Source organism: Sorex fumeus, unplaced genomic scaffold (assembly GCF_029834395.1).
Source record: "Sorex fumeus unplaced genomic scaffold, SorFum_2.1 ptg000044l, whole genome shotgun sequence".
Lineage (NCBI taxonomy): Eukaryota > Metazoa > Chordata > Mammalia > Eulipotyphla > Soricidae > Sorex > Sorex fumeus.
The window spans coordinates 64,063,093-64,086,088 of NW_026606101.1; the positions used below are offsets into that span (position 1 = coordinate 64,063,093).

The window sequence follows — 22,996 nt, forward strand, 5'->3', positions numbered from 1 at the left end:
AAAACACCGACCCCAAAGAGACCATTTTAGCAAGGACCAAAAAAAAAAAAAATTCAAATCAAAACAAAACAAAAGGGCACGCCTCCTCGGCTGGGAAGTTAATTCTCCAAAGCCCTGACAGGTTCTTCCGCGCAGGTACAGGGGCGCCACCCGGGCCTCGCCCACCGACCCGTCCCGCAGGGCGGTGAGAAACGCCCCCCAAGGGAGTGAGAGACCCTCAATGGACACCGAGGGCTGGAGTCCGGGGCTGCAGGGGTTGGGGGAGCCGCGATGGTCCCCCTAAGCTAATGGACAGTCACTCAGGAAGGCACAAAGCGCAGCATCTCGGAGGGTGCCCGCGGCTTTCGGGGCGCGGTCGACCCCCGAAAACGGACTTTTAAGCGTCAACACGGAAGCCGGCGGGCAGGGCCACGCCCAGCCAAGGCCGGTTCTAGCCCCCGAGTCCCCCGGCTCCGGGTGGGGGGGACGCCGGCCTCTAAGTTCCACGTACCGGCCGCAGGGCCGGTTACAGGGCGTTCGAGGAGGGCCCCGAAGGCCTCGGGGGCCGCCGCCCGACCCGGAAGCGGGTGGACAGGGAGCCCGGGACGCACCGCGCCTCGCTCACCTCGGGGGCGCCCGGGCTTCTCTGAGCCGAGACTTGGGCAGGCCGCGGCCCGCAGGACGGTGACTGGGCTCGGGCGCCAGCGCGGCAGTCGGCGCCCACCCCGCGGCGCCCCCCGGTCCCAGACAACAGAGAACGCGGAAACAGCTGCAGCCGCGAAACGACTTTCGCGCCAACCGCGAGCCCCGGGGATGCACTGCTTCCGGCGGAAGTGACGCACGACGTGGCGCCCCCCTCTGGTGGGCGGGGTTACCTTAAAGGCGCAGTAGGCGGGCCGCTGGTCTCAGAATGCCCTGAAATGGTCCTCGCTGGTATCTTTTCACGCCCGTCCCCACCCCTTTAACTGAGCACCTCGTTTTCTTTCTCTGCAACGAGCTTGTAGGGGGAAGATTCCCGGAGGGAACATACTGCTCAGATGGCAGAGATCTGGGGTAGTGGAAGTAATCTGAACTTGTAGAATCTTGGTTATTGACGATCAATAACTTTAGCGTTTGTACTTATTTTGCACTTGACTGTGAGATTGAGAAGGGCATGACTTCGATTTGCGTCGAGAGACTTGAATATTATATACCTTGTCTCAGTTTTTCTTTTTAGAGTCTAAAAATGTTGGCAATGAGTGGGGATCGGAGAGATGGTGTAGAGGCTCTTGCCTTGCACACAGATAACGGGCGGTTCAATCCCCGGCTCCCCATATGGTCTCCCAAGCCTCACCAGGAGTGATCCCTGAGCAGAGGGCCAGGAGTAAGTAAGCCCTAGGCACAGCCGGGTGTGTCCCCAAAACCAAATAAAGATGTCAATGAGCAAATTGGGTCAAATTGTGTCAAAGAAGTATGTGGGGAGGTGGGGTTAGTACCCCACTAGCTCTCCAGCTCAAAAATAAAGGCCTGGAGCTGGAGAGATAGTACAATGGCTAAGGTGCTTCCCTTGCACATGACCCACCCAGGTTCATCCCTGACACTGCATATGATCCCCTCAGCTCCACCAGGAGTGACTCTGAGTGTAGGTATCAGGGAAACTCAAAATTACAGTATATAACCAACACTCCCACACAGAGAAATGTGGAGCAAACCCTGATATTTGAAGGTAGGAGTATCAGTTGGTTCAGCCACTTGGGAAAACTGGCTGTATTTATTTATGCTGAATCTATGTTTACGTTTTGACCCAGCAATTACTCTTTTAGGGAAGTACCTTGCATAACTGGATACTTAAATGCACTCAAAGACATAACTAGAAAGTACATAGCGGCACCCACTCTTCTTGAGAGCAGAAACTAGAGAGTACTGTGATTAACAGAAAAAGAAAGGTGGACACTGCATAGAATAATATGCACTATAGAAGAACATTGAAAACAGCAAGATCAAAAGAGGAACTTGCAAAGGAAAGCCCATAAGATGTACAACAGATACATGAAATTTTATGATTTTTATGTTTTTAGTTTTTGCTTTTGTTTGGGGGCCACACCTAGCAATGCTCTGCACTCAGGAATTACTCCTGGCAGTGCTCCAGGAGTAATGCCAGGAATTGAACCTGTGTTAGTCATGTGCAAAGCAAATGCCCTACCAGCTGCACTATCACTCTAGCCCCTTATGGAAGTTTAGTGTATTTCAACAAAAAGTTCTTATGATTTAACTTAAGTTTGAAACACTTCCCCTGGGGCAGACCTCATAGGCTTCTAATGAACTCACCTGATCTCAGGCTTCTGCAGGGGGATTCTGTCATTGGTGGGGGCTTCTGGTGTTGGGAAACCTGATGATTTCAACAGGGATTTGGGGCAAAGAGTCTGAGAATACCTGAAAACCTGAAAGCCTTGCTCAAAACATGGTGTAGGGTTGGGATGAGGAAGGGGACTTACCTCACAAGTATGAGGCTCTTTATTTGAGTCCCAACACTGAATGTTTTCCCCCACCACACCCCCACCCCCACAGCAACACTGCCAGGAGCTAACCTGAGCAAAACTGGTTGGATTTCCCCAATAATAAAGAAAAGGAAAGAAAAAAGGAATATAAAAAAAATGATAAGGTGGGGTATTCATTTTCACATGCTTCCTGGGACCCATCCAGTCCCAAAGTCTGCAATTTTCCAACACAGCAGAGCAGCTGACTACACGTGGGGGGCTCTGGCGCAGTGGCCCTTAGTGACTGCCCTCAGCCTGGCCGCAGCGTCTCTACCTCTGCCTGGACGGCTTGGTCAGTCTGGCGGTCTCCTGCTGTGGCTTCACTCCTCACAGCTAGGGCGAGTGGCCCAGGGGTGAGGCACCCCTGCAGGGGGCAGATAGCAGGCTGCTGACAGAGGCCAGTTTAGGTCGGGGGTGTGGCGAGGGCGAGGGCGGTCAGCCATGAGGGCGGAGCCGCCAAACTGGCTTAGGGGAGCGGGCACCGCAGGCCCGTGCTCCAGAGACTGCAAGAATGCGCCCGAGAATGCAGCTTGTTGTTACCCTGCTCTGCGCCTGGGCGCTGGGTGAGTGTCTGCGAGAGAAAATCGGGGACGGGGGAGCTCCGGAGGGGACCGCGTGCAGAAGGGTCAGCCCCAGAAGGCCACCTGCATCTAGGGGCCATGGAACGTTAGGTCCTAGCCCAAGTGCTTTGGACAAACATCCATCCTCTGAGAACGTGCAGAATGGACGCCAGAGGTGTAAACCATGAAGGAAAGCGAAGTGGTGCCGGGAGGCCACTAGGGTTAGGACCAACTGTGGGCAGTGGAGGGGGCGGGGGACTGGGATTGGACGGGGGCGGGGCGACTTTATGGAAGCTGGTGTCCCACTTTGGACTAGCACATTTTTGCCTTCATCCTTTTGAGTTCCCTGACCTCCACCTTGCCCCAGCTTTAAATGTGTTCAAAGGGTTGAAAGGAAACCCACCAAAGGGAGTCCTGGCTCAGGGCATTGCCACAGAGGTTTCCTTCAGGGAAATACTGGGCTTGGGCCTCGGTGGGGTTCCGGCAGAGGTGAGTAACCGCCACGAGACCAGTGGCCACAAAGCTAAACAAATTAATTACTCACTAGCCCAGGACAGAAAACGTCCCTGGGATTGTCCATCCTGTTCAGAGAAGGAAGCAGGATCAGAGGACGGAGGGTGTTCCCCAGAGCTCCCCTGTGGGGATAAAGCATGTCAGGTATCACCTGCCAGGAATGGGGCCAGTGTGCACCTGTCTTTCCGGCTATCTACCACACTCTGGAGTGCAGTATGGGAGAGTAGGTGGGAGCTGTCCACTGCTCACTGCTGTGTGACTCTGGGCTGAGCCTTGGCTTCTCTGAGCTGGCTTCAGTAGGAGTTGCTCCTCCCTCCCCCCAACAACACACACCCCGCTGCTGTGAAAGTGAAATAAGGTAATGGACCTAATGACAGAGTTCGAGACACAGCTGAGTTATCAGTGGCAAAAGAAAAAACACACCCTGCATGTAAAAGCAGCGGTCCCTGGCACTCTTGACTTGGGAACAGTGAGGAAGGTGATGGTGCTGAATGAGCTCCAGCCTGTGAAGAACCTGTTTCAACAACTGTTGCATCTTGTCAGGGCTCAGGTTCTCTGAGCAGCTCTGGGGAAGGGTTCTGTAGGGGGGAGGGAGAAGGCAGGAGGGCTAGGGGTGATGCGGGAAAGTATATGGAAAAGGGGACTCATGTCGGCCACACAGGGAGCTCTGGGGGATGGGCCGACTGGAAAGGGAGAGGACATCCAGAGTCCAGACACACACACACACACACACACACACACACACACACACACACACACACACCCCTGCCCCCAGCTCCTCTGCAACCAGATTTATGTTTGCTCTTTCTCCATCTCCCTTCTGGCCATGTCGGACGAGGACCCAAAGTTCAATTTCCCAATAGATGGTGTTTACAAGCCAGACTGCGCCTCCTTCCAGCCTCTCCACATGCCTTCCCTCTCTGCTGTTGGATTAGGTTGGAATCTAAAATGGGAAACTCTCCATGGCTCAGTGGCCTTTTCTGACAAAGCCCTTCCGAGGCAAGTGACAGAGACCATCAGATTAGCTGAGACCGAAGTGCCCACAGGGCAGGATGCAGTTCGTGTTGAGCTTGCAAGAGCCAGCGTGGGGACAGGACGGCCCAAGCCTCCTCTTTGGCTGCTGTTTCTTTGATCTGCCTCTTGTGCTTCTAGAGGATTAAGAGTTTCCATGATAGGGCCAGAAAGATAGTACAGTGGGTAGCACACTTGCACATAGCCTGACCAGTTCTTACCGTTGGCATCTCTTATGGTCTCCTGACCACTGCTACAACTGATCCCTGAGCACAAAGCCAGGAGTAAGCCCTGCGTACTGCCAAGTGTGGGCCAGATAAAAGGGGGTGGCTGAAAGAGTTTTCATTTTTTAACCAGTTGGTCCATTTCTCTTCAAAAAAGGTTAGTCTTGGGGTATTGTTGGGATCACACTTAATTTGTAGGTTATGAGATGTGAATTAGATGTTCTCATCTTAATGATACTGCTTTTCTAATCCTTGAATGTCTGATTTCATTTTTATTTATTTATTTTTGTCTATCATGGTAATATTTTATTTAAAGAGCTTGTTATAATTGTTGAATGTGTTCTTAGCTATTTCATCCTTTTAGACCCATTGTAGTAATATTCTTATTGTTATAACATAGTTTACACAACCGTTGATGTTTTAGGGGTATAATTTCACACCTCTACAACGAATACATACTTTACTATCACAACAGTACTCATATCCCACTATCACAGTTGTTGAAGTATTATTACTATTATTTCTGCATTGCTGGGTATCAAACTCAGGGCTTCCGAAGCAAGTGCTTTATGTCCAAGCTAAATCCTGAATAGTATGTTATAAAAAATTACATAGCAAAATGTTGTTTTACAATTGTGCAATATAAAATACTACATTGAAGTAATATTTTAATTTAATTTTACATTTCTTTTAAGTATTATAGTCAATTGACTTGTATATTGATCTCAAGTCCAATGACATTTCTAAATTAATATAGTGGTTCTAGTAGTTTCTTTCTACTTCCAAATTTCCTGTATGGAAAATATGCTCTCTATGAATAAAGAGAATTTTATGCCTTTTCCCAGTCTATGTGACTTTTATTCTCTTTGAACTTTATGAAAATGTCTGAGAGAACTTTCTTGGCTCTGGTTCTATTGACCGATTTTCATCCTGGTCCTGAGCTATATTCACAATATAGTAATTTTGTTGTAAAATTTAATTTGTTGAGTATTGGATTTTGCTTTATTGAAAGAGTATTAAAACTCTATTTGGGCTGGCAGACTTACTATCCACTGTTTTCAATATTTTGGTTCTGTGTGACATGTAACTTTATGTTTAACTTTCAGAGGATGCTTTTGGTTTTTCAAGGGGAAAAAGGGTTCAGTAAGGGAAATTGGGCTCAAGAATTCATGTCGGCCATCAGCTAATCCAATTTGTGTCTACCACCCTCGGCCAATCTTTGACCTTGTCTATAACTTCTGCCAAGAGAGAAAGCTGAGGGAGGGCTGTGAGTCCCATAGCCCATTGGCCTCTGTTCCCCAGGGCTGTGTCTGGCTGCCCCAGAGCAGACTGTCAGATGGTGCACCACCTCAGATCACGAGGCCAGCAAGTGCTCCAGTTTGAAAAGAGCCCTTTCTGCCGGCGGTCCTCGCATGGACTGTGTGAGGAGAGCCTCCGCCCAAGAGTGTATCAAGGGCATTTCGGTGAGTGACTGTTACTGTTTTTGGCATATAGAATACATTACAGGGAGCTTGCCAGGCTTTGCCATGCAGGTGAGATACTCTTGGTAGCTTGCCAGGCTCTCTAAGAGGGGTGGAGGAAATGAACCCGGGTCAGCTGCGTGCAAGGCCTTACCCACTGTACTATCGCTCCAGCCCCAGAGAAACCTATGAAGACAAAAATAAATAAGAAGCTCTAGCAGTTCTATTCTTACACTGTGTTTAATTTTTTTCCAGAAATTTTTAACCGTCTTTTTCTTTTTAAAGTTTTTTTTTATTTAAGGAACCATGATTTATTAAGTTGAGTTTCAGGCATACAATATTCCAATACCAATCCCGTCTCCAATGTCAACTTCTTTCCACCAGTGTCCCCAGTTTCTCTGCCACCCCTAACCTGCCACCTTGAAAGACACTTTGGTGGATCGAACCCAGGTCTGCCATGTGCAAGGCAAACACTCTACCCACTGTGCTATCGCTCCAGCACTTTGACAGGCACATTTTGAACTTTGGTTGCTGCAGTTTGGGTCCATTGCTTTCAGTGGACCTGGCCGACCTGGGTTCGATCCTCGGTATCCCATATCGTCCCCTGAACATTGCCAGGAGTAATTCCTGAGGGTAGAGCCAGGAGTCACCCTTGAGAATTGCTGGGTATAACCCAAAAAGGCAAAAAAAAAAAAAAGAAAGAAAATTTATATGAGAGCTCCACAAAATTACTATGAATATAATACAAATGAATAATATTTATTAATAAATGATAATAAGTTATCTTCCTACTTAAGAAGAGTTATTGTGAGATACCTGCATATTCTCCAAAACTTAACACATATATTAAATGTAATTTTCATAAAAATTAATCTTTTTGAATTTTATATATATATATACATGTAAATATATATTTTCTACCTGGTGATGCTCAAGGGTTTCTCCTGGTTCTACAGTCAGGAATTACTCCTAGCAGTACTTGGGGAACCCTATGGGATACTAGGGATGAAACCCCACTCAACCGTATACAAGGCAAACATCCTACCTGCTGTTTTATCACTCTGTCCCCATAACAATAAAATAATTTTTTAAATGTTAAGGGAAAAAAAGTACATACTTGAGCACACGGATCATCTATAATTATTAGTGAGGATCGAGATGACTCCACAGGCTGAGCGTGTACTCTGCACGCAGGAGGGCCTGGCTAGATCCTGTCACTCCTTGATCCTCTGAGTGCTGTCCAGGGCAACGCCCTGAGCACAGAGCAGGGAATAGCCCCACATTTGACGTTTGGTCCCTTGTCTTTCAGGCAAATGAAGCAGATGCTGTGACCGTTGAAGGAGGTTTGGTGTTCGCGGCGGGTCTGGCTCCCTATAACCTGAAGCCCATTGTGGCTGAAGTGTATGGCTCTCGAGATGGTATGTTCTCCCTCGGGGCTGACTCACCGCTGAAGGCGAGGGCAGGCTCTCCATCTGGGTCCTCTGAGGAATCAGTGTTGGCCTCCTTGGATTGAAGCTTTGGGACTTGGGCTTTCCTGAGAAGCTTGTTCTCCTGATAAGAATGCCATTGGCACTCTGTTTGGCCCATCTCTGGACATACACTGGGCAGACCTGTGATAAGTCCCCTGTGGGTGCCACTGTCCCCAGGCCGGTATATTTCAAGGACAGGATTTGGCAGGTTTGAAGAAAGGGCTTAGCCTCTTCCCCAAATTTCTCCATAGTGTCTTCAGTGTGTGTATAAACTCTGCCCGCCTCAACTTAACCCCAACTTTCAGGGCCCTGGAAAAATCCTGGGGATCTCATCCCTTCTCTTCACTGTCTAGACTCCAGACCAATAAATGGAGAAGGGAGAAAGTGACACATGACTGGGGCCAGGAGTTGAGATTCTATGCCCGGTGCCCCACATGCCTGTCTCCATTGGCTTGTGGGGTGGCCAGGGAAGGAACCAGTGCCCATGATTGGAAAGGGGTTAGCCTCTTTCCTGTAACCAGGGACCTTTTGTCATGCCTTTTCTGCCTTTGTCCCAGGGTTGGGAAACTCCCATAATTTCCCAACATTCCTCCAGCGTGTGGATAGCACAGTTATCGATGAATAACGAGATGTCAAGTGATCAAGTGATCCTCCAGTGGGTGGATAGCACAGTATGGCACCTTCTTTTGGCTTTTCTTTCTGTCTGACCTACAGACCCGCAGACCCACCACTATGCTGTAGCCCTAGTGAAGAAGGGAAGTGGCTTCCAGCTGAACCAGCTCCAGGGCAAGAAGTCCTGCCACCCAGGCCTGGGCTGGGCTGCCGGCTGGACCATCCCTATCCGGACGCTCCTTCCCCCGGGCTCTAGGGAAGAAGGTAAGCCAGCTGGGCCCAGTGACCATACCCACTCGGATGGCACTTGGGCCTAGAAGTCGCCCCCCATGTATATGTTTCATGCCCTCCAGGAGGGGGGAGGACCACCCTGCTGTAGTGCTGGGTGGGATCTGGGAACCGGCAGCCGTCTTTTCTTCTCCCTGAGTTCCTGACACCATGGAAATTCCAGCAGTGCGGCCGAAAGGCTAGCGGTGGGTGCCTCATCTTTCCAGCTGCTAGAGAAGGCTCTGTGGGGATCACTGCCACAGGCCAGCTGTCAGGCCTCGGAGCCTCAGGAAGCATTTAGGATGAGGCCAAAATGGGATGGAAGGACTGCAGTCTCCACTATCTCATGTACACATAACTTCCTGCTCAGTTATGACTAACCAGGGCAAGTCCTGGGTACCTTTTAAGTCCTCTGTCACATGCATCTCTTAGCAATTCTGGCTACGTCTGCTCTGGAATCACTGTCACAGGGAGTGGGGCTCTGGCCCTGAGAGAGGTTACACCTGGTCACAGCTCTGCTGCTCATGCCGCTCCTTCCTGGTGTTTCCCAGCAGTGTGCCTCAGTGGCAGACTGCTGAATGTCATTGGGGTTTTATGAGGTGACAGTTGTTACACCCTTAACCTCCCCACCAGGCAAGTTATTCCAGCCTCTTCCCTGGCTTGTTGGAAAAGGGACCCTCAGGGGACACAAGAGCCCCTGGATCAGGAGGCGTTGTATGGCCCCGTGGCTGGAGGTGGAGGAGGCTGGAACTGCCGTTTGGTCTGGTGTAGGTCAGCAGCTCCCAGGCTCAGCCACAGACAAGCTGGGACATATCATGGGCCTTGCAGGCACGGGTCCACTCATGGGACCCCAGGACGTGCGGTGCCCGAACTTCCTTAGGAACTCAGAAAGTGTACGCAGAGCTGTCGGCTGGCACACAGGGACACTCACGCAGCACCTTGTAGGGTCCCCCCTTCCTCCTCTCCCCCTGGACCTCAGCTCATATCCTGGGGTCTTTGTCTTAACAGCCATGGCCCAGTTCTTCTCTGGCAGCTGCGTCCCCTGTGCCGATGGGAAGAATTTCCCCCGCCTGTGTCAGCTGTGTGCGGGTGAAAGGACGGACAAGTGTGCCTGCTCTTCCCAGGAACCCTACTTCGGCTACGCGGGCGCCTTCCAGTGAGTGAGACCCTGTTCTACCTCCTCATGCTGAGGCTGAGGAACTCCGCCTAGAACACAGTCAGGGCTGCCCCAGAAGCCCCCGATATTTTCACTTGGACCCCAGCCACCAGAGTGCCTCCATCACCCACCTCCCTCCTAACCACCCCAGGGAGCAGTTTCCTGTGTGGGATTCCCCCCAGAGTCCCCTTTTGGGCAGGGCTGAGGGACAGGGCCCATCTCTCAATTGTGTGATCCATGGACACAGCCCTGGGCTGTCGCCTGGGATAAACCCCAGAACCCCCTGGCCTGATTCTCTCTGCCCAAGCGTGTTCATATGCGAGGGACACAGGCTCTGTGAGGCGCCTCCCTGAAGCCAGAGAGACCTACCCAGGCATCCAAGTCTAGCAAGAGTTATCACCCTTGTGTGATAACTTAAAAGCTTAAAAGTGTTTTTATTATTTTGAAGGTGCTTTAGGCTGCCTTGAAAGGAGGGGTCCTTCTTTTACTGCATCTCTCTCTAGAGAGGTCTTGGATATGGAAGCTAGAACTTCCGGGCTTGATGTGGCTGTTGGGTTCAAAAGCCTTAGAAGGGCCATCACCTCTCTGAGGAGAGAAGGAAGGCTGGAAAACAGAGGGCAGAGCTCCCAAACTGGTGGCAGGATCAGGCTCCGAGGGGCTCACCAGGAGGCTAGGCCTGACCCCAAGGTGACTGACTCATGCCCTATTCGTCAGGTGTCTGCGGGACGGTGCAGGGGATGTGAGCTTTGTGAGGCATCTGACGGTGTTTGGTAAGTGTTGGAGGGAGGGAGAATCCTGTGGGCCGTGTCCTAGCAGCTTCCTTATATATAGACATGGGCGATGATCTCAACGAAATGAGAGTTTTGTGTAAAACATGGTTCTGTTTTCTGTACTTTTTTTTTTTTTTGCTTTATGGGTCACACCTGGCAATGCACCGGGGTCACTCCTGGCTCATGCACTCAGGAATTATTCCTGGCGGTGCTCAGGGGACTGTATGGGATGCTGGGAACCGAACCCGGGGCATCCGCATGCAAGGCAAACTCCTTACCCGCTGTGCTATCGCTCTAGTCTGTACTTTGTTTCATAAATATCTACTAAGCAAAATTTTCAAGCATTTGAGCAGTACTGACAAATTTATCTAAAAGCAAAGTTTAAGAATCAGGTTCTCGTAGACTCTGAAAACCTCGAGTTTCATCCCATTCCCTTGAAGCCTTCATTATAAAGGGCCACGTGCCACAAACAACTTAAGAAACACCCACATTATTATGTCACTGTCACTGTTCCCCCGTTGTTCATTGATTACTCAAGCAGGCCCAGTAACATCTCCATTTTGAGACTTGTTGTTACTGTGTTTGGCATATTGAATACGTCACAGGTAGCTTGCCTGGCTTTGCTGTGCGGGCGAGATACTCTCCGTAGCTTGCCGGGCTCTCAGAGAGGGGCGGAGGAATCGAACCCGGCTTGGCCGGGCTGGCTGTGTGCAAGGCAAATGCCCTACCACTGTGCTATCGCTCCAGCCCACATTATTATGATCATTGCAAAAATTATTATCCACAATCAGAAGCCATTTCAGTTTGCTCACGTGGCATGCGAGGCTTCCTCTTGGGCCCAACATGTGGTTCAAGTAGGTAAGGCCCAGAGGCCACAGCTCAAGCTCCTGCCCATGGTGGCCTTACTGGTGCTTTCCTCCTTCCTCAGAGAATGTGCCAGAGAAGGCTGACAGGGACCAGTATGAGCTGCTCTGCCGGGACAACACCCGGAAGCCAGTGGACCAATACAAGGACTGTCACCTGGCCCATGTCCCTTCCCACGCCGTGGTGGCCCGAAGTGTGGGCGGCAAAGAGGACCAGATCTGGGAGCTTCTCAACTACGCCCAGGTGCCCCCATCCTCCCTTCCTCCTCCTGTTTAGGGGACCTGCTTGGACTGGGATCCTTTGCTGACTAACCCGCTGGCTTCCCTACAAGTCTTTGTGGGTTCGAGACCCACCTTACTCTTGCAATAGGATTATGAGAGACACGTCTGACATTTCATGAATCTGCATTTCGGCTCGGGGCATATCTTCTGTTAATTAAACCCTTGGGAAACTGCAGGGTCTCCTACCAGCTCTGAGACCCTGGAAGTCATGGAAACCTTTGCTCACAGGGTTGTTTACATTTTCTGTCTGAGGAAGCTTGTGACTCCCTGACTGTAAGGCGCAGCCCTGGCTCATTTGCAGAGTGTACTAGATTTGAAGGTAGCGGAGACATGGGGTTTGTCAGGTGCGTTAAGACAACGTGTCTCCTGACAACTGACAAAGGAAATGGAGGAGTCCTCTTACACGCTCTGGGCACGCTCCTTTGCCTGAGGAGGCAGCAGGTGTCTTGTATCCAGAGCAGCGCGAAAGCAAAATGCAAACTGACACGTGTGTGTGTGTGTGTGTGTGTGTGTGTGTGTGTGTGTGTGTGACCACACAGACCGAGCCCACTCTAAAGGCCCTTTGTCCCTGAAAGGGACAGAAAGGGAGGCCACCACTTGAAGTGCTCTGTGGCAGGGCTGGGGAGGAGAGATCTCAGGACTCCTGTGCTCTAGCTTGATGATGACAGGGCGATTCCAGATGACAGTTGGGCCTCTCTGGGTGATGAGACAGCTGGGAACATTTTCTCGATGGCCAGGGGAACACTAGGGAGGGACATGTGGTCGCCGCAGGAGCCCTGACAGTCTCCCCGTTAGGCATTCACACCCCTCCCCTTTCTGTTTTCCTCATCTGGTTTTGGGGTTCCTTCCGCCGCCAGCTTCTTTCCCTCACAGTTTCCTTTAACCTTCGAGCAGGAACATTTTGGAAAAGATAAGTCCACCGAGTTCCAGCTCTTCGGCTCTGCACTCGGGAAGGACCTACTGTTCACCAACGCTGCCCATGGGCTGCTCCGTGTGCCCCCAAGGATGGATGCCAAGATGTACATGGGCTACGAGTACATTTTCACCAATCGGCATTTACAGGGAGGTTTGTAAGGACCCGGGGGGAGGGCGCAGGCAGTGGGGTAAGGTAAGGAACACAAAAGATTTCCTGGCACCTGGGGGGGAGAGGTCTGAGGGAAGAGACTGCCCTGCCCTCACTCCCCATTTCTCCGGGATACTAATGGGCAGTGATGTGAGTGCAAGGTACACCATCTTGGCTGCTGTGAACATGGGCCTCTTGAGCAGTTGTTTGGCAGTGTGTCCCCAGAACCCTCTTGGGGCTGCCTTTGGATGCCTGATCTTCTCCATGCCCTAGGTGCAGGGCACCCCCAGGGGGTGCTGTGGTGTGCAGTGGGTGTGCACGAGAAGGCCAAGTGTGATGCGTGGAGTGCTGTGAGTGGCGGCATCCTACAGTGCTCCAGGGCGGAGACCACAGAGGACTGCATGGCCACCATTGTGGTAAGGAGAACCCCATCTCCACAGCAGGTGCTGACATGCAACCTTCCTGTCACCTTTCCTTTCAGCTGTGAGGCTGAGACACATCTCAGCCCTGACCTCCAGGCTCTATCACATTCACCCCTGGGCTCCTCCAATCAGCCAGCGTGGCAGAACACAGAGCCAGCCACAGTCTGGACTCCTTGGATGTGAGCTTTGGAGTCCAGGGGGTCTGGGAGTGGGCTGACACCCCAATGTAGGATCAGGGTCCTGTGAATACAGAAAGCAAATCAACTGTCTTAGTCCTTTCATCCTGTTTAGCTTACTTTTCTGGTAATAAAAATATTACATGCGAGAGGAAAGCGAAAAATAAGGGACCGAGAGATAGTACAGGGTCCTTGCCTGATATATGGCTGACCCCAGTCCAGTACTGATCACTGTTCATCATGAACATTTCCAAGAGTGATCCCTGAGCACTTCCAGGAGTGACCCTAAAGCCAACAAAGAAAGAAGCCTGGGAGATAGTTCAAAGTGGACAGAGCATCTGCCTTGCATGTGCGAGGCCCTCAGTTTGATCCCCCTTTCCACAGGGTCAACCTGAGACTGCTGGTAGCTCCCTACATCTCAGAGCCCAAATAACCCCGTATTGCTGGGTGAGCACTGAACAGGTTTGCCCTCTGGATCTAGTCAGGCCAGGTTTGCCCGCTGGATCTAGTATATCCAAGAGTGATCCTCGTCCCCCTGAGCACCAATGGAGAAGCCTCTATAGAAATGATAGAAAAAGAAAATCATTCACAACTTCACAACTCAGATCATCACTGTTTAATTTCTGAGTTGTGAAATTGTTTCATTAATTTTTATTTCTCTATTAACAGACAATATTTGTCGTTATAAAAGGTAAGTTCATAATGAAAGACTGAAAAAATGAAGATGTTTAAGAGATGCATCAATTTATTTTAAAAAAAACCCTAACTTGTTTAAACCTCCCTGGGACCAGCTCATAAAATTAAGCTCTTGCAATTTATATAGTTTCTAAGTCTGGCAATTATTGGGATTAAGTGAATTTGAGTGCCTGTGACATTGCCTGGCATACAGTAAGCTGTCCAGAAAGTTAACTCCTGTCATCACTAAACTACTGAGCAGAATTAGCATGCATTCTTAGGGAATGAATTATTAATTTAAAATAGATACTTAATGATTGTATAATATGTCATCAAGTCCAGTCATCACTTCACAGGGATTCTATAAACTGTGTCACTGTGTGATTTCATCTTGGCACAAATGTCATTGAGTAGAACCACACAGACTAGATGGTAAAACCTACTACACGTCAGTCTGTGATGTTACTCACAGAGGTCTCTGTTGGCTAACAATCTGTCTTTGGCCAGAGTGTTTTTAAATGATGCTTAACTATATTTCTGTCTTTGTTTATTTCTAAATACCTATAAATGAATTATTTCTAATTCCATTGCTGTTATAGATAATATGGCTTAAAGGTTTTTGTTCTGTAAGAGTCAGAATTTCTGATTTTTAAATAAAGTATAAACTTATTTGTAGTTTTACTTTCCCTTATTTCAGTTACCTGCTGTCAACCATAGGCCAAAAATATTATGTACAATGAGATATTTGGAGAAAGGGGTCACACGCCTATACATTTTTTATCATGGTATATCATTAGAGTCATTTTGTTTTATTATTATTGTTAATCTCTTACTGTGTCTTATTTATAAATTTTATTTTATTGAAGCATTCATGTGTAGTGATAAAACAGTCTCTATTTAGTTTATTACTCTCTAGGTTTCTGATATCCGCTGGAGTTCTTGGAATATATTTCCTGCTAATAAGATTGGATCGCTATAGTAGGAATGACACCTACTATTTCTGGTGCTATTTTCTATAGAACAAACATCTTTATGAGACTTTTATTTGCTTTACTTTCTTCACTCGCACAATTAGCCTATGATATATTCACCCATTTTGTAGATAAAAGTGTACATAGGACAGTTTTGAATGGTTTGTTCATTGGAGAACTCAGATTCTGCCGGCAGCATAGATAGTGGTTCCAAGCAGAAACTAAGGAATTAAAATGCCTGGTATTAAGTCTTACTGACCATATACTGGACACATTTTTTAAGTTACTCTCTGATACAATTCATAAATGTATAGAAGTGGGAGAATTGTGGCACTACATAGTGCTTGTGGGATTTTTATGAGGAATAAATACATGGGATAACCATTGTTAAATATTAGGAAAGCCCACCCACATAGAAACAGTACATATTCACTTCTATAGTTACTGTTGTTCTAAAATTTTCAGAATTCCAGTTATTGGTTCAAAAATGAAGAATATGTATATTGTTTGGGAGCTACTCCCAGTTCAGAGCTTGGGAGACCATGTGACCCTGACCTCCAGCACTCATGCATCCCAACCTTTGAGCTATCTCCCTCACTCTGTACCTATGCATTTTGATCTCAATAACCTTAACTCTGACTACATGTTTACTTTACTTCCTGTTACTAAAATTTTTTTCCTCATAATATTGAAAACAATTACTTGTGAATCACATGGAGGAATTATTTATAAAAATTTTTCCTGTGCCAGGGCTCTAGTGCCAATAGGGTTATAAGAACAGAGTTCAACTCTACCATATGAATGAAAATGTGTTTCACAGAGATCTATTAAATACCTTACTTGAATCTGAACAGGTGGATCATTGAGAGACAGTGATCACAAAGGAAAGTGTGGTGAGGAAATGTCAGAGGCAGTAGTCTTAAGGGAGGGCACATAGATATCCAAAGAGTTGGGCGTATGCTCCAGGGTCACCAGACTAAATCACAAAATCATAATCACAAATCATCTTGTTATTCGTCGATTGCCTCGAGCAGGCCTCAGTAACGTCTCTTTCATCCTAGCCCTGAGATTATATTCAAGGCTCTTTAGGAGAATGAGACCCATCACTGTTACTGGTATTTGGTATATTGGGTACGCCACGAGGAGTTTGCCAGACTCTGCCGTGTGGGCAGGCTACATTCGGTAGCCTGCCAGTTTGTCCAAAGTAGGAGTGAGATAATAAGATGTCATAATAAGATGTCCAGACTAAATATTTGTCCTGTTTTCAAAACTACATTTTGTTTTTAAGATTTTTAATCACACCTGGTTATGCTCAGGAATTACTCCTGGCTCTGCACTCAGGGATTACACCTATAAATTCTCACAGGGCCATATGGGATGCTGGGATCAAATCTGGGTAAGCTACATGCAGGCAGTTGCCCTTCATGCTGTATTATCTCTTTAGCCCCTTCGGAATAACACTTTGTGCGCAAAAGCTATGGCATGGTCCATGGTTTGGTTAACCACAGAACCATGCAACATTTGACAGGAAGCTAGAAAGGGCAGGATAACAGCCTCACTTTGTGCTATTGGTTTAACTTCAGAAAGGAGAAGCTGATGCCATGACCTTGGATGGAAGCCATCTGTACATAGCGGGCGAGTGTGGGCTGGTACCTGTGCTGGCAGAGATCTACAGTAAGTGGAGGAAGTGCCTCTTAGTTTTATTACCTTGGGGTCATGAACATAAAAGGATGAGGAGGATGGGGGTGGATGAATGCTATGCAAAGCCTGGGTTAAACCCCGGCATCACATCTCCCCTCCATCCCAGCACTGCCGGGTGTAAACCTGGTGACCCCAAGAACTGCAGTGTGTGTGATTGTACAACAAAAATAAAAGGTAGAAGAAAGATAAGGATAAAATTTAGTTCATTATTGAGATCATGGTAACTCTTAAGCCCTGCAGGGGAGCTAGTAGACCATACGTACCATTTCCCGAGAGTCAGATTTAGTTCAGATTATAGATGCAGTAGTTAGCAGAAGGAGATTAAAGGAAAACTTTCCCTTAGTGTTGTATGTTTCTTTGGAAAACAGAATAGAGGCCTCTCAGAAAATTAAACGTGAAACTCTTCAGTCCAGCAATTCTATCCCTGGACATATAGCCCAAGAACACAAGTCATTCATGTGAAAAGATATGTGTTCACCTATATTTATTGTGGGGCTACTTACAATAGCCAAGAGCTAGAAACAAACCAAATATCCAAAGACAGATAAGTAGATAATGAAGACATATATATGTATATATATATAATATATGTCTATGTAGATAGATCTATGTCTGACTCATTTCACTTAACATAACCTCCTCCACAAAGAAACTATGAGATATCTACACATAGATATCTAGATTATAAATATATAATATATATAAATCTATATATATTTTATAACATATATTATTTATATATAAATAGATAAAACTGAGATATATATCTGTATATTTATCTCTCTGTATATATCACAGTTTATTTAACATATTCTCCTCACAAAGAAACTGTGAGATATCTATATATAGATATCTAGATACATTTATATATATAGAGAGAGATAGATATCTCAGTTTCTTTATGGAGGAGGTTATGTTAAGTGAAATAAGTCAGAGGGAGAAAGATAAACACCAGATGATCTCTCTCAGATCCAGTCTATAGAGAAACAAAAGCAATGGGCAGTATCCCATGACAAACCCTTAGACTTTGGCTACGGAACTGAGGTAACTAAGAGACAGGTGAGAAAATTTCAGAGTAGAGAATGAAGAGGTGGACTTGAAGTAATATAACTGTGGTCTTTGGCACCTTGGTGGTGATGGAGGTGAAATAACTTTGTATTATTGTTAATGGGATCATAGCCATGTTACCTCAAATAAGAAAGGAATACCTTTCTCATTGAAATAGTGACACTGATGATCATGGCATAGATTTAGTCACATGGCTTATCAGACTGCCTTTAAGTCAGAGTTAAAGTCAGAGTTACTGATTAATTCAGGAGACTCTGGTCTATATTGGCTTACCCCAAAGCTGAGAGAGGAAAGACCATACTTTGTCAAAGTTGAGGAGAGCTGATCTACTTCCTCCCACTCTCATCCATAAATATTTGAGCTACACATGTCTATATTCTTTCCCCTATTTTATTCAGTTTTGTATTTGTTTTGTTATGGGACCATACCAAGCAGTTCTCAGGGCTTATTCCTGACTCTATGTTAAGGGATCACTCCTGGCAAGCTCAGTGGACCATATGGGAGACCAGAAACCAAACCCAGGTGAACTGCATGCAAGGGAAAAGCCCTCCCCACTTGTACCATCTCTCCAGCCCCATAGTTTTGTATTTTTAATTAAATTATAAAATAAAATTAAGTTTTATTTTATAATTTAATTTTTATATTTTGATATTAATCTAATTTAATGTAGAATCTTCACTTGATGGGAACCAATGACAAATCCTTGGTGTCTCTATTTTGCTCTCGACCATAGGGATAAAGAAGGGTCTGACCTGGATTGGAGTACTGTGAGATTTGAATGCTATGTCCCTTGTTTCCCTTTTTCTTTTTAGAGCCTAAAGATGGTACCGAGCAGCTTGGTTCTAACTGTGTGGATGCACCCATAGAAGGTGAGCCAGTCAATTAACACAGGGCTCAAAGATCAAAGGCCTGGTGCTGGGGTGAAGGTGAGGCCGAAACAAAAACTGAAGTTGACATAGGAGAAGGGGACACTACAGAAAATGTAGGAGAAAATCTGTGCTGAAGCAGTAATTCTATTTCCGGTTCTAGAGCGTTTCCCCCTCCCCGTTCACTTACCTTCCAGGCCTCTGGTATGTTGGCATCTGTATCCTGGGCTGTGGAGATGGGGAAAGAGAGGCTGAGGCCTGGGTCACACAGCTGGGTGTGAGGAGAGCAGCATGACTGCAAACACCAGGACAAGAAGGTCCTCACTGAGGGAGGAAACCAAACCTATTGCTTCTGGGGTGATAGGAAGCCTCACAGGAAGTTGCTCTCAGAAAGAGGAGGAGGAAAATGAAAATGACCCTTTAGTTTTTTGTTTTCCTTTAGTTGGTAATCTCACATGAGCTAGCCCTCCCCACCCCGAAAGGCCGTCACATTTCTCAGAGAAACTTAGGGTCCTACATGCTAAAGGACTTGGCTGAAGCCCCTTAGGAAGTCACTGGCAAAGTTCTCCATCTGCCACATTCACTCTCCACTTTTTTTTTCCTTTCGGGTTACACCTGGTGATGCAAGGGGTTACTCCTGGCTCTGCACTCAGGAATTACTCCTGGTGGTGCTCAGGGGACCATATGGGATGCTGGGAATTGAACTCAGCTCAGCCGCATGCAAGGCAAATGCCCTATCCGCTGTGCTATCACTCCAGCCCCTCACTCTCCCCTTTCTAAGTTTCATGGCAAAGATAAGAATGACAAACAACAAGAAAGAAATGGCAAGGATGGGGATGGTGAACCATGTTATCTCCTCCTGGAGGTTTATGGTTCTAGTCCTACCACATCTTCAGCTTTGTAGTCTGTGCCTGATTGCACAGGCTCAATTCAGTTACATGCACTGGGAGAGGAACACAGGAAATGGTGGAGTTTTATTAGAATCAGAAATAAGACAAGAGACTCCAGGACTGGAGCCATAGTACAGCAGGGAGGGTGTTTCCCTTGCCCGCGGCTGACCCAGATTCAATCCCCAGCATTTCATATGAGCACTACCAGGAGAAATTCCTGAGTGAAGAGCCAGGAGTAACCCCTGAGCATCACAGGGTGTGATCCCACCAAAAAAAACAAATAAATAAATAAATAAATAAATAAATAAAAGAGACTCCACTCCACCAAAGTGAGGTCCATTTTGTGAAGTAAAATTAATTTTAAAGGAGAATTTGTGGGGCTGGAGCACAGCGGGTAGGGCGTTTGCCTTGCACGAAGCCAACCCAGGTTCGATTCCCAGCATCCCATATGGTCCCCCGAGCAACACCAGGAGTGATTCCTGAGTGCAGAGCCAGGAATAACCCCTGAGCATCTCCAGGTCTGACCCAAAAAGCAAAATAAATAAATAAATAAATATAATAAAAGAGAATTTGTTGGTTCTGTGTGTTTTATATATCAGGAAAGAAATATTAAGTATTATTAGTAGAAAGTTATATTATAAGCCAGTAAAATCAGAAAATCCAGGAAATCTCTTCTTTTAGACTTTTATACAACAGAAGTCCATAAGCAGGTGCATTCATAAGTGAAAAGATATTTATACATGTATACTTATAAGTGGGTTGCAGTGGCAGGAAAGAGGTGATGATGTACCTGCCCACTAGGAGAGGGGTTACAAAATATAGAGTGTTCCACGCTGCAGAACATAGTGTAGATTTGACCAATCAATAGAATGAGATAATCCTTTTCTGTTGAATCGAAATAGGTCCATGATCTATCACTGAGGTAGAATAAAGTGACAGAAAGGAAAATGTAGCGGGATTTCACCAAGAGAGTGTGAAGTGTGTGTGTGTGTGTGTGTGTGTGTGTGTACGCATGTGCGTGCATTTGCACATATATCTGTATGTACGTAGACATACCTAAGGACACTAATCTGGCTCATACCCACTGAGCATTAGCGAAGGCTTTTCTGCATCTGCTCCCCCAGGAGAGGCCCAGGTGGACAGACAGGGCTAGTGATGGCGGCTTGTGATACGATATTTTGAGGAGGGATTAATATTGTGTCTTGGTGTCTGTGTTGCAAGGTTATTATGCTGTGGCAGTGGTTAAGAAAGACTCTGACCTCACCTGGGACTCTCTTCGAGGCAAGAAATCCTGTCACTCCGCGGTCGGCACTTCTGCAGGCTGGACCATCCCTATGGGCTTAATATACAACCAGACAGGTTCTTGTCAGCTTGGTAAGTATGTTCTGGGAGGTGGAGCTGCAGCCCCTTCCTTGGGAGAGAGGAAAGCAAAGTGGGGCTGAAAGCCCAGCAGCCCCAAAACCTGCACACTCTACTCTTCACTTTTTTTTTTTTAATTTTTTGGCTTTTTGGATCACACCCAGTATTACTCAGAGGTTACAACCTGGCTCTGCACTCAGGAATTACTTCTGGAAGTGCTTGGGGGGACCATATAGGATGCCAGGATCAAACCTGGGTTGGCCGCGTGCAATCAGGAATTACTTCTGGAAGTGCTCGGGGAACCATATGGGATGCTGGGGATCGAACCTGGGTTGGCCTCGTGCAAGGCAAACGCCCTCCCTGCTGTACTATCACTGACCCCTTCCCATCGCTTTCATCTCTTTTAGAGCCCTACGGTAATCATTCAGTGACTCTTATGTTCTCAGCAGCTAAAAAAACCTCCTGCTCGCCTGTTTTCATCAGCCACCTGACAAATTCCTCCCCTGCACCAACCCACTCTTTATTCAGCACCTGAGCATGCTGCACCTGATTTTAGCTGCAGAATGTTCTGGAAGAATGGCTCATGCCTTCCAGTTGCTCAGCTGTTTGCTTCAGAGGGGTCCTGGCATTTATGAGCGCCCCCCCTCCCCCACTGTTTCTCTGCTTCACACCTGCTGCTTCCCATAATTCTCAGTGTCCTAATTGTCCACACGTCTGCATTCCCCACATTCTCGGCAGTGCTCTCACAGGATCTGTGTGAGACAACTGTGCCATCAGAACAGCTCCCCCTCACACCCTTCTTGCAGAAGTGGTGGGCTCCTGATGCTGCAGCTGCTCTGCACCCCAGTCCATGCCCCCACCTGTACCTGAGCACAATCTTCTCCTGCTCCCCTCCTCAGAGCCCTAGAAAATCCCTCCACTGCTTTTCTTTCTTGTTAGAGTCACTAATTTTTTTCACCACTTAAGAATTTTTTTTTGGCTTTTTGGGTCACACCTGGTGATGCACAGGGGTTCACTCCTGGCTTTGCACTTAGGAATTACTCCTGGTGGTGCTCAGGGGACCATATGGAATGCTGGGAAAATCGAGCCCAGGTCACCGCATGCAAGGCAGACGTCCTACCCGCTATGCTGTCACTCCAGTCCAACCACTTATATGTTTTTCATCCCTAAAAACCCTATTTTTCCCAAGTTCTCCTCCAGCCCCAGCCATCTCCCCACCCTTCTTGCCAGATCACCTACCCCCTCCTCTGGCTTCTCTCATCCTTGTGCAGGAAGATTCTGGTTAACACATCATCCAGTTTGCTTGCTGGGAACTGAGCAACATCCAGTTTGCTCAATTCTGCAATTGTTCCACCATGATTTCTCAGCAGCATTTCTTCAAATCACTTTAAACACCAACTACTAACTTTCTTAAAGATCTACAAGGATTTTTTCCCTTTCCGTTCCTTTTCTTTTTTACATAAGCAACGTCAGCCTTTTCCAACCCTGGTTAACAAATGTTCTAGTAGCTTAAAGCAGCTCCCCGCCCCCCGCCGCCCCCACTCACCCTAAACTCAGTCTCTCCATGCTCTCGTTCATACCTGCAGTCTCAATTCCCATATAACACACAAAGAGGTAGGCTTGTTGATATAAAAGTTATAAATGATGGGAATGTTTGCTGCGTTAAACGTTATTAATTTGTGTCAATTTAATTGATAACATTTTTCTCCCTGACGCAAGTCTCACCCTGACCTCTAAACCTGTGATTAATTGATATTATCTAATTGATATCTCAAAAGCACATTAATTTTCGCTTGTGCAAAATGGGGTCTCACTCTGCTTAGCCTCGTCGTGCCAGAGAGGAGCTTCCCCGGCACCCTTCACACCTCCACGCGCCATGTGGGTGTCCATTTCCCCTGCTTCCAAATCTCCCTCCCACTGTCCAGCTTGCCTGAACTCCATCCCGCCTGCTGCCAGACTGTCTCAGGTCCCTGGGATTAGAGTCCTTCAGAGCTTCCCCTTCTCTAGTACTAAAGAACAATCAAGCTTACAAATGTGCCTGTCAGGATGGCAGGCTGGGGAGCAGTGATGAGAGGGAACCTGGGAACTATGGTGGAGGGGAGTTCACTCTGGCAGATGGGTGC

At 47.3% G+C, this 22,996-nt stretch overlaps 2 protein-coding genes across 3 annotated transcripts in view; one reads left to right on the top strand and one right to left on the bottom strand.

The window, feature by feature from the left end:
- TOPBP1 (DNA topoisomerase II binding protein 1) overlaps positions 1 to 759 on the bottom strand; it is a 52,997-nt gene extending 52,238 nt beyond the window's left edge. The window contains exon 1 of one of the 2 annotated variants that reach the window (XM_056121998.1): positions 605 to 759. The gene's annotated coding sequence lies outside the window, so the exon portion shown is untranslated. The other variant, XM_056121999.1, reaches the window with a different exon arrangement.
- A 2,170-nt stretch (positions 760 to 2,929) lies between these two features.
- Positions 2,930 to 22,996, top strand: part of LOC130030647 (inhibitor of carbonic anhydrase-like) — a 36,501-nt gene continuing 16,434 nt past the window's right edge. Inside the window, exons 1-12 of the mRNA XM_056122001.1 lie at positions 2,930 to 3,058; positions 6,106 to 6,266; positions 7,573 to 7,681; positions 8,447 to 8,608; positions 9,620 to 9,767; positions 10,482 to 10,537; positions 11,466 to 11,644; positions 12,577 to 12,748; positions 13,019 to 13,161; positions 16,573 to 16,663; positions 18,571 to 18,627; positions 20,736 to 20,888. Of these exons, the coding sequence (XP_055977976.1) occupies positions 3,007 to 3,058; positions 6,106 to 6,266; positions 7,573 to 7,681; positions 8,447 to 8,608; positions 9,620 to 9,767; positions 10,482 to 10,537; positions 11,466 to 11,644; positions 12,577 to 12,748; positions 13,019 to 13,161; positions 16,573 to 16,663; positions 18,571 to 18,627; positions 20,736 to 20,888 (1,483 nt within the window). The 5' untranslated portion in view covers positions 2,930 to 3,006. The remainder of the gene's footprint in view (positions 3,059 to 6,105; positions 6,267 to 7,572; positions 7,682 to 8,446; positions 8,609 to 9,619; positions 9,768 to 10,481; positions 10,538 to 11,465; positions 11,645 to 12,576; positions 12,749 to 13,018; positions 13,162 to 16,572; positions 16,664 to 18,570; positions 18,628 to 20,735; positions 20,889 to 22,996) is intronic.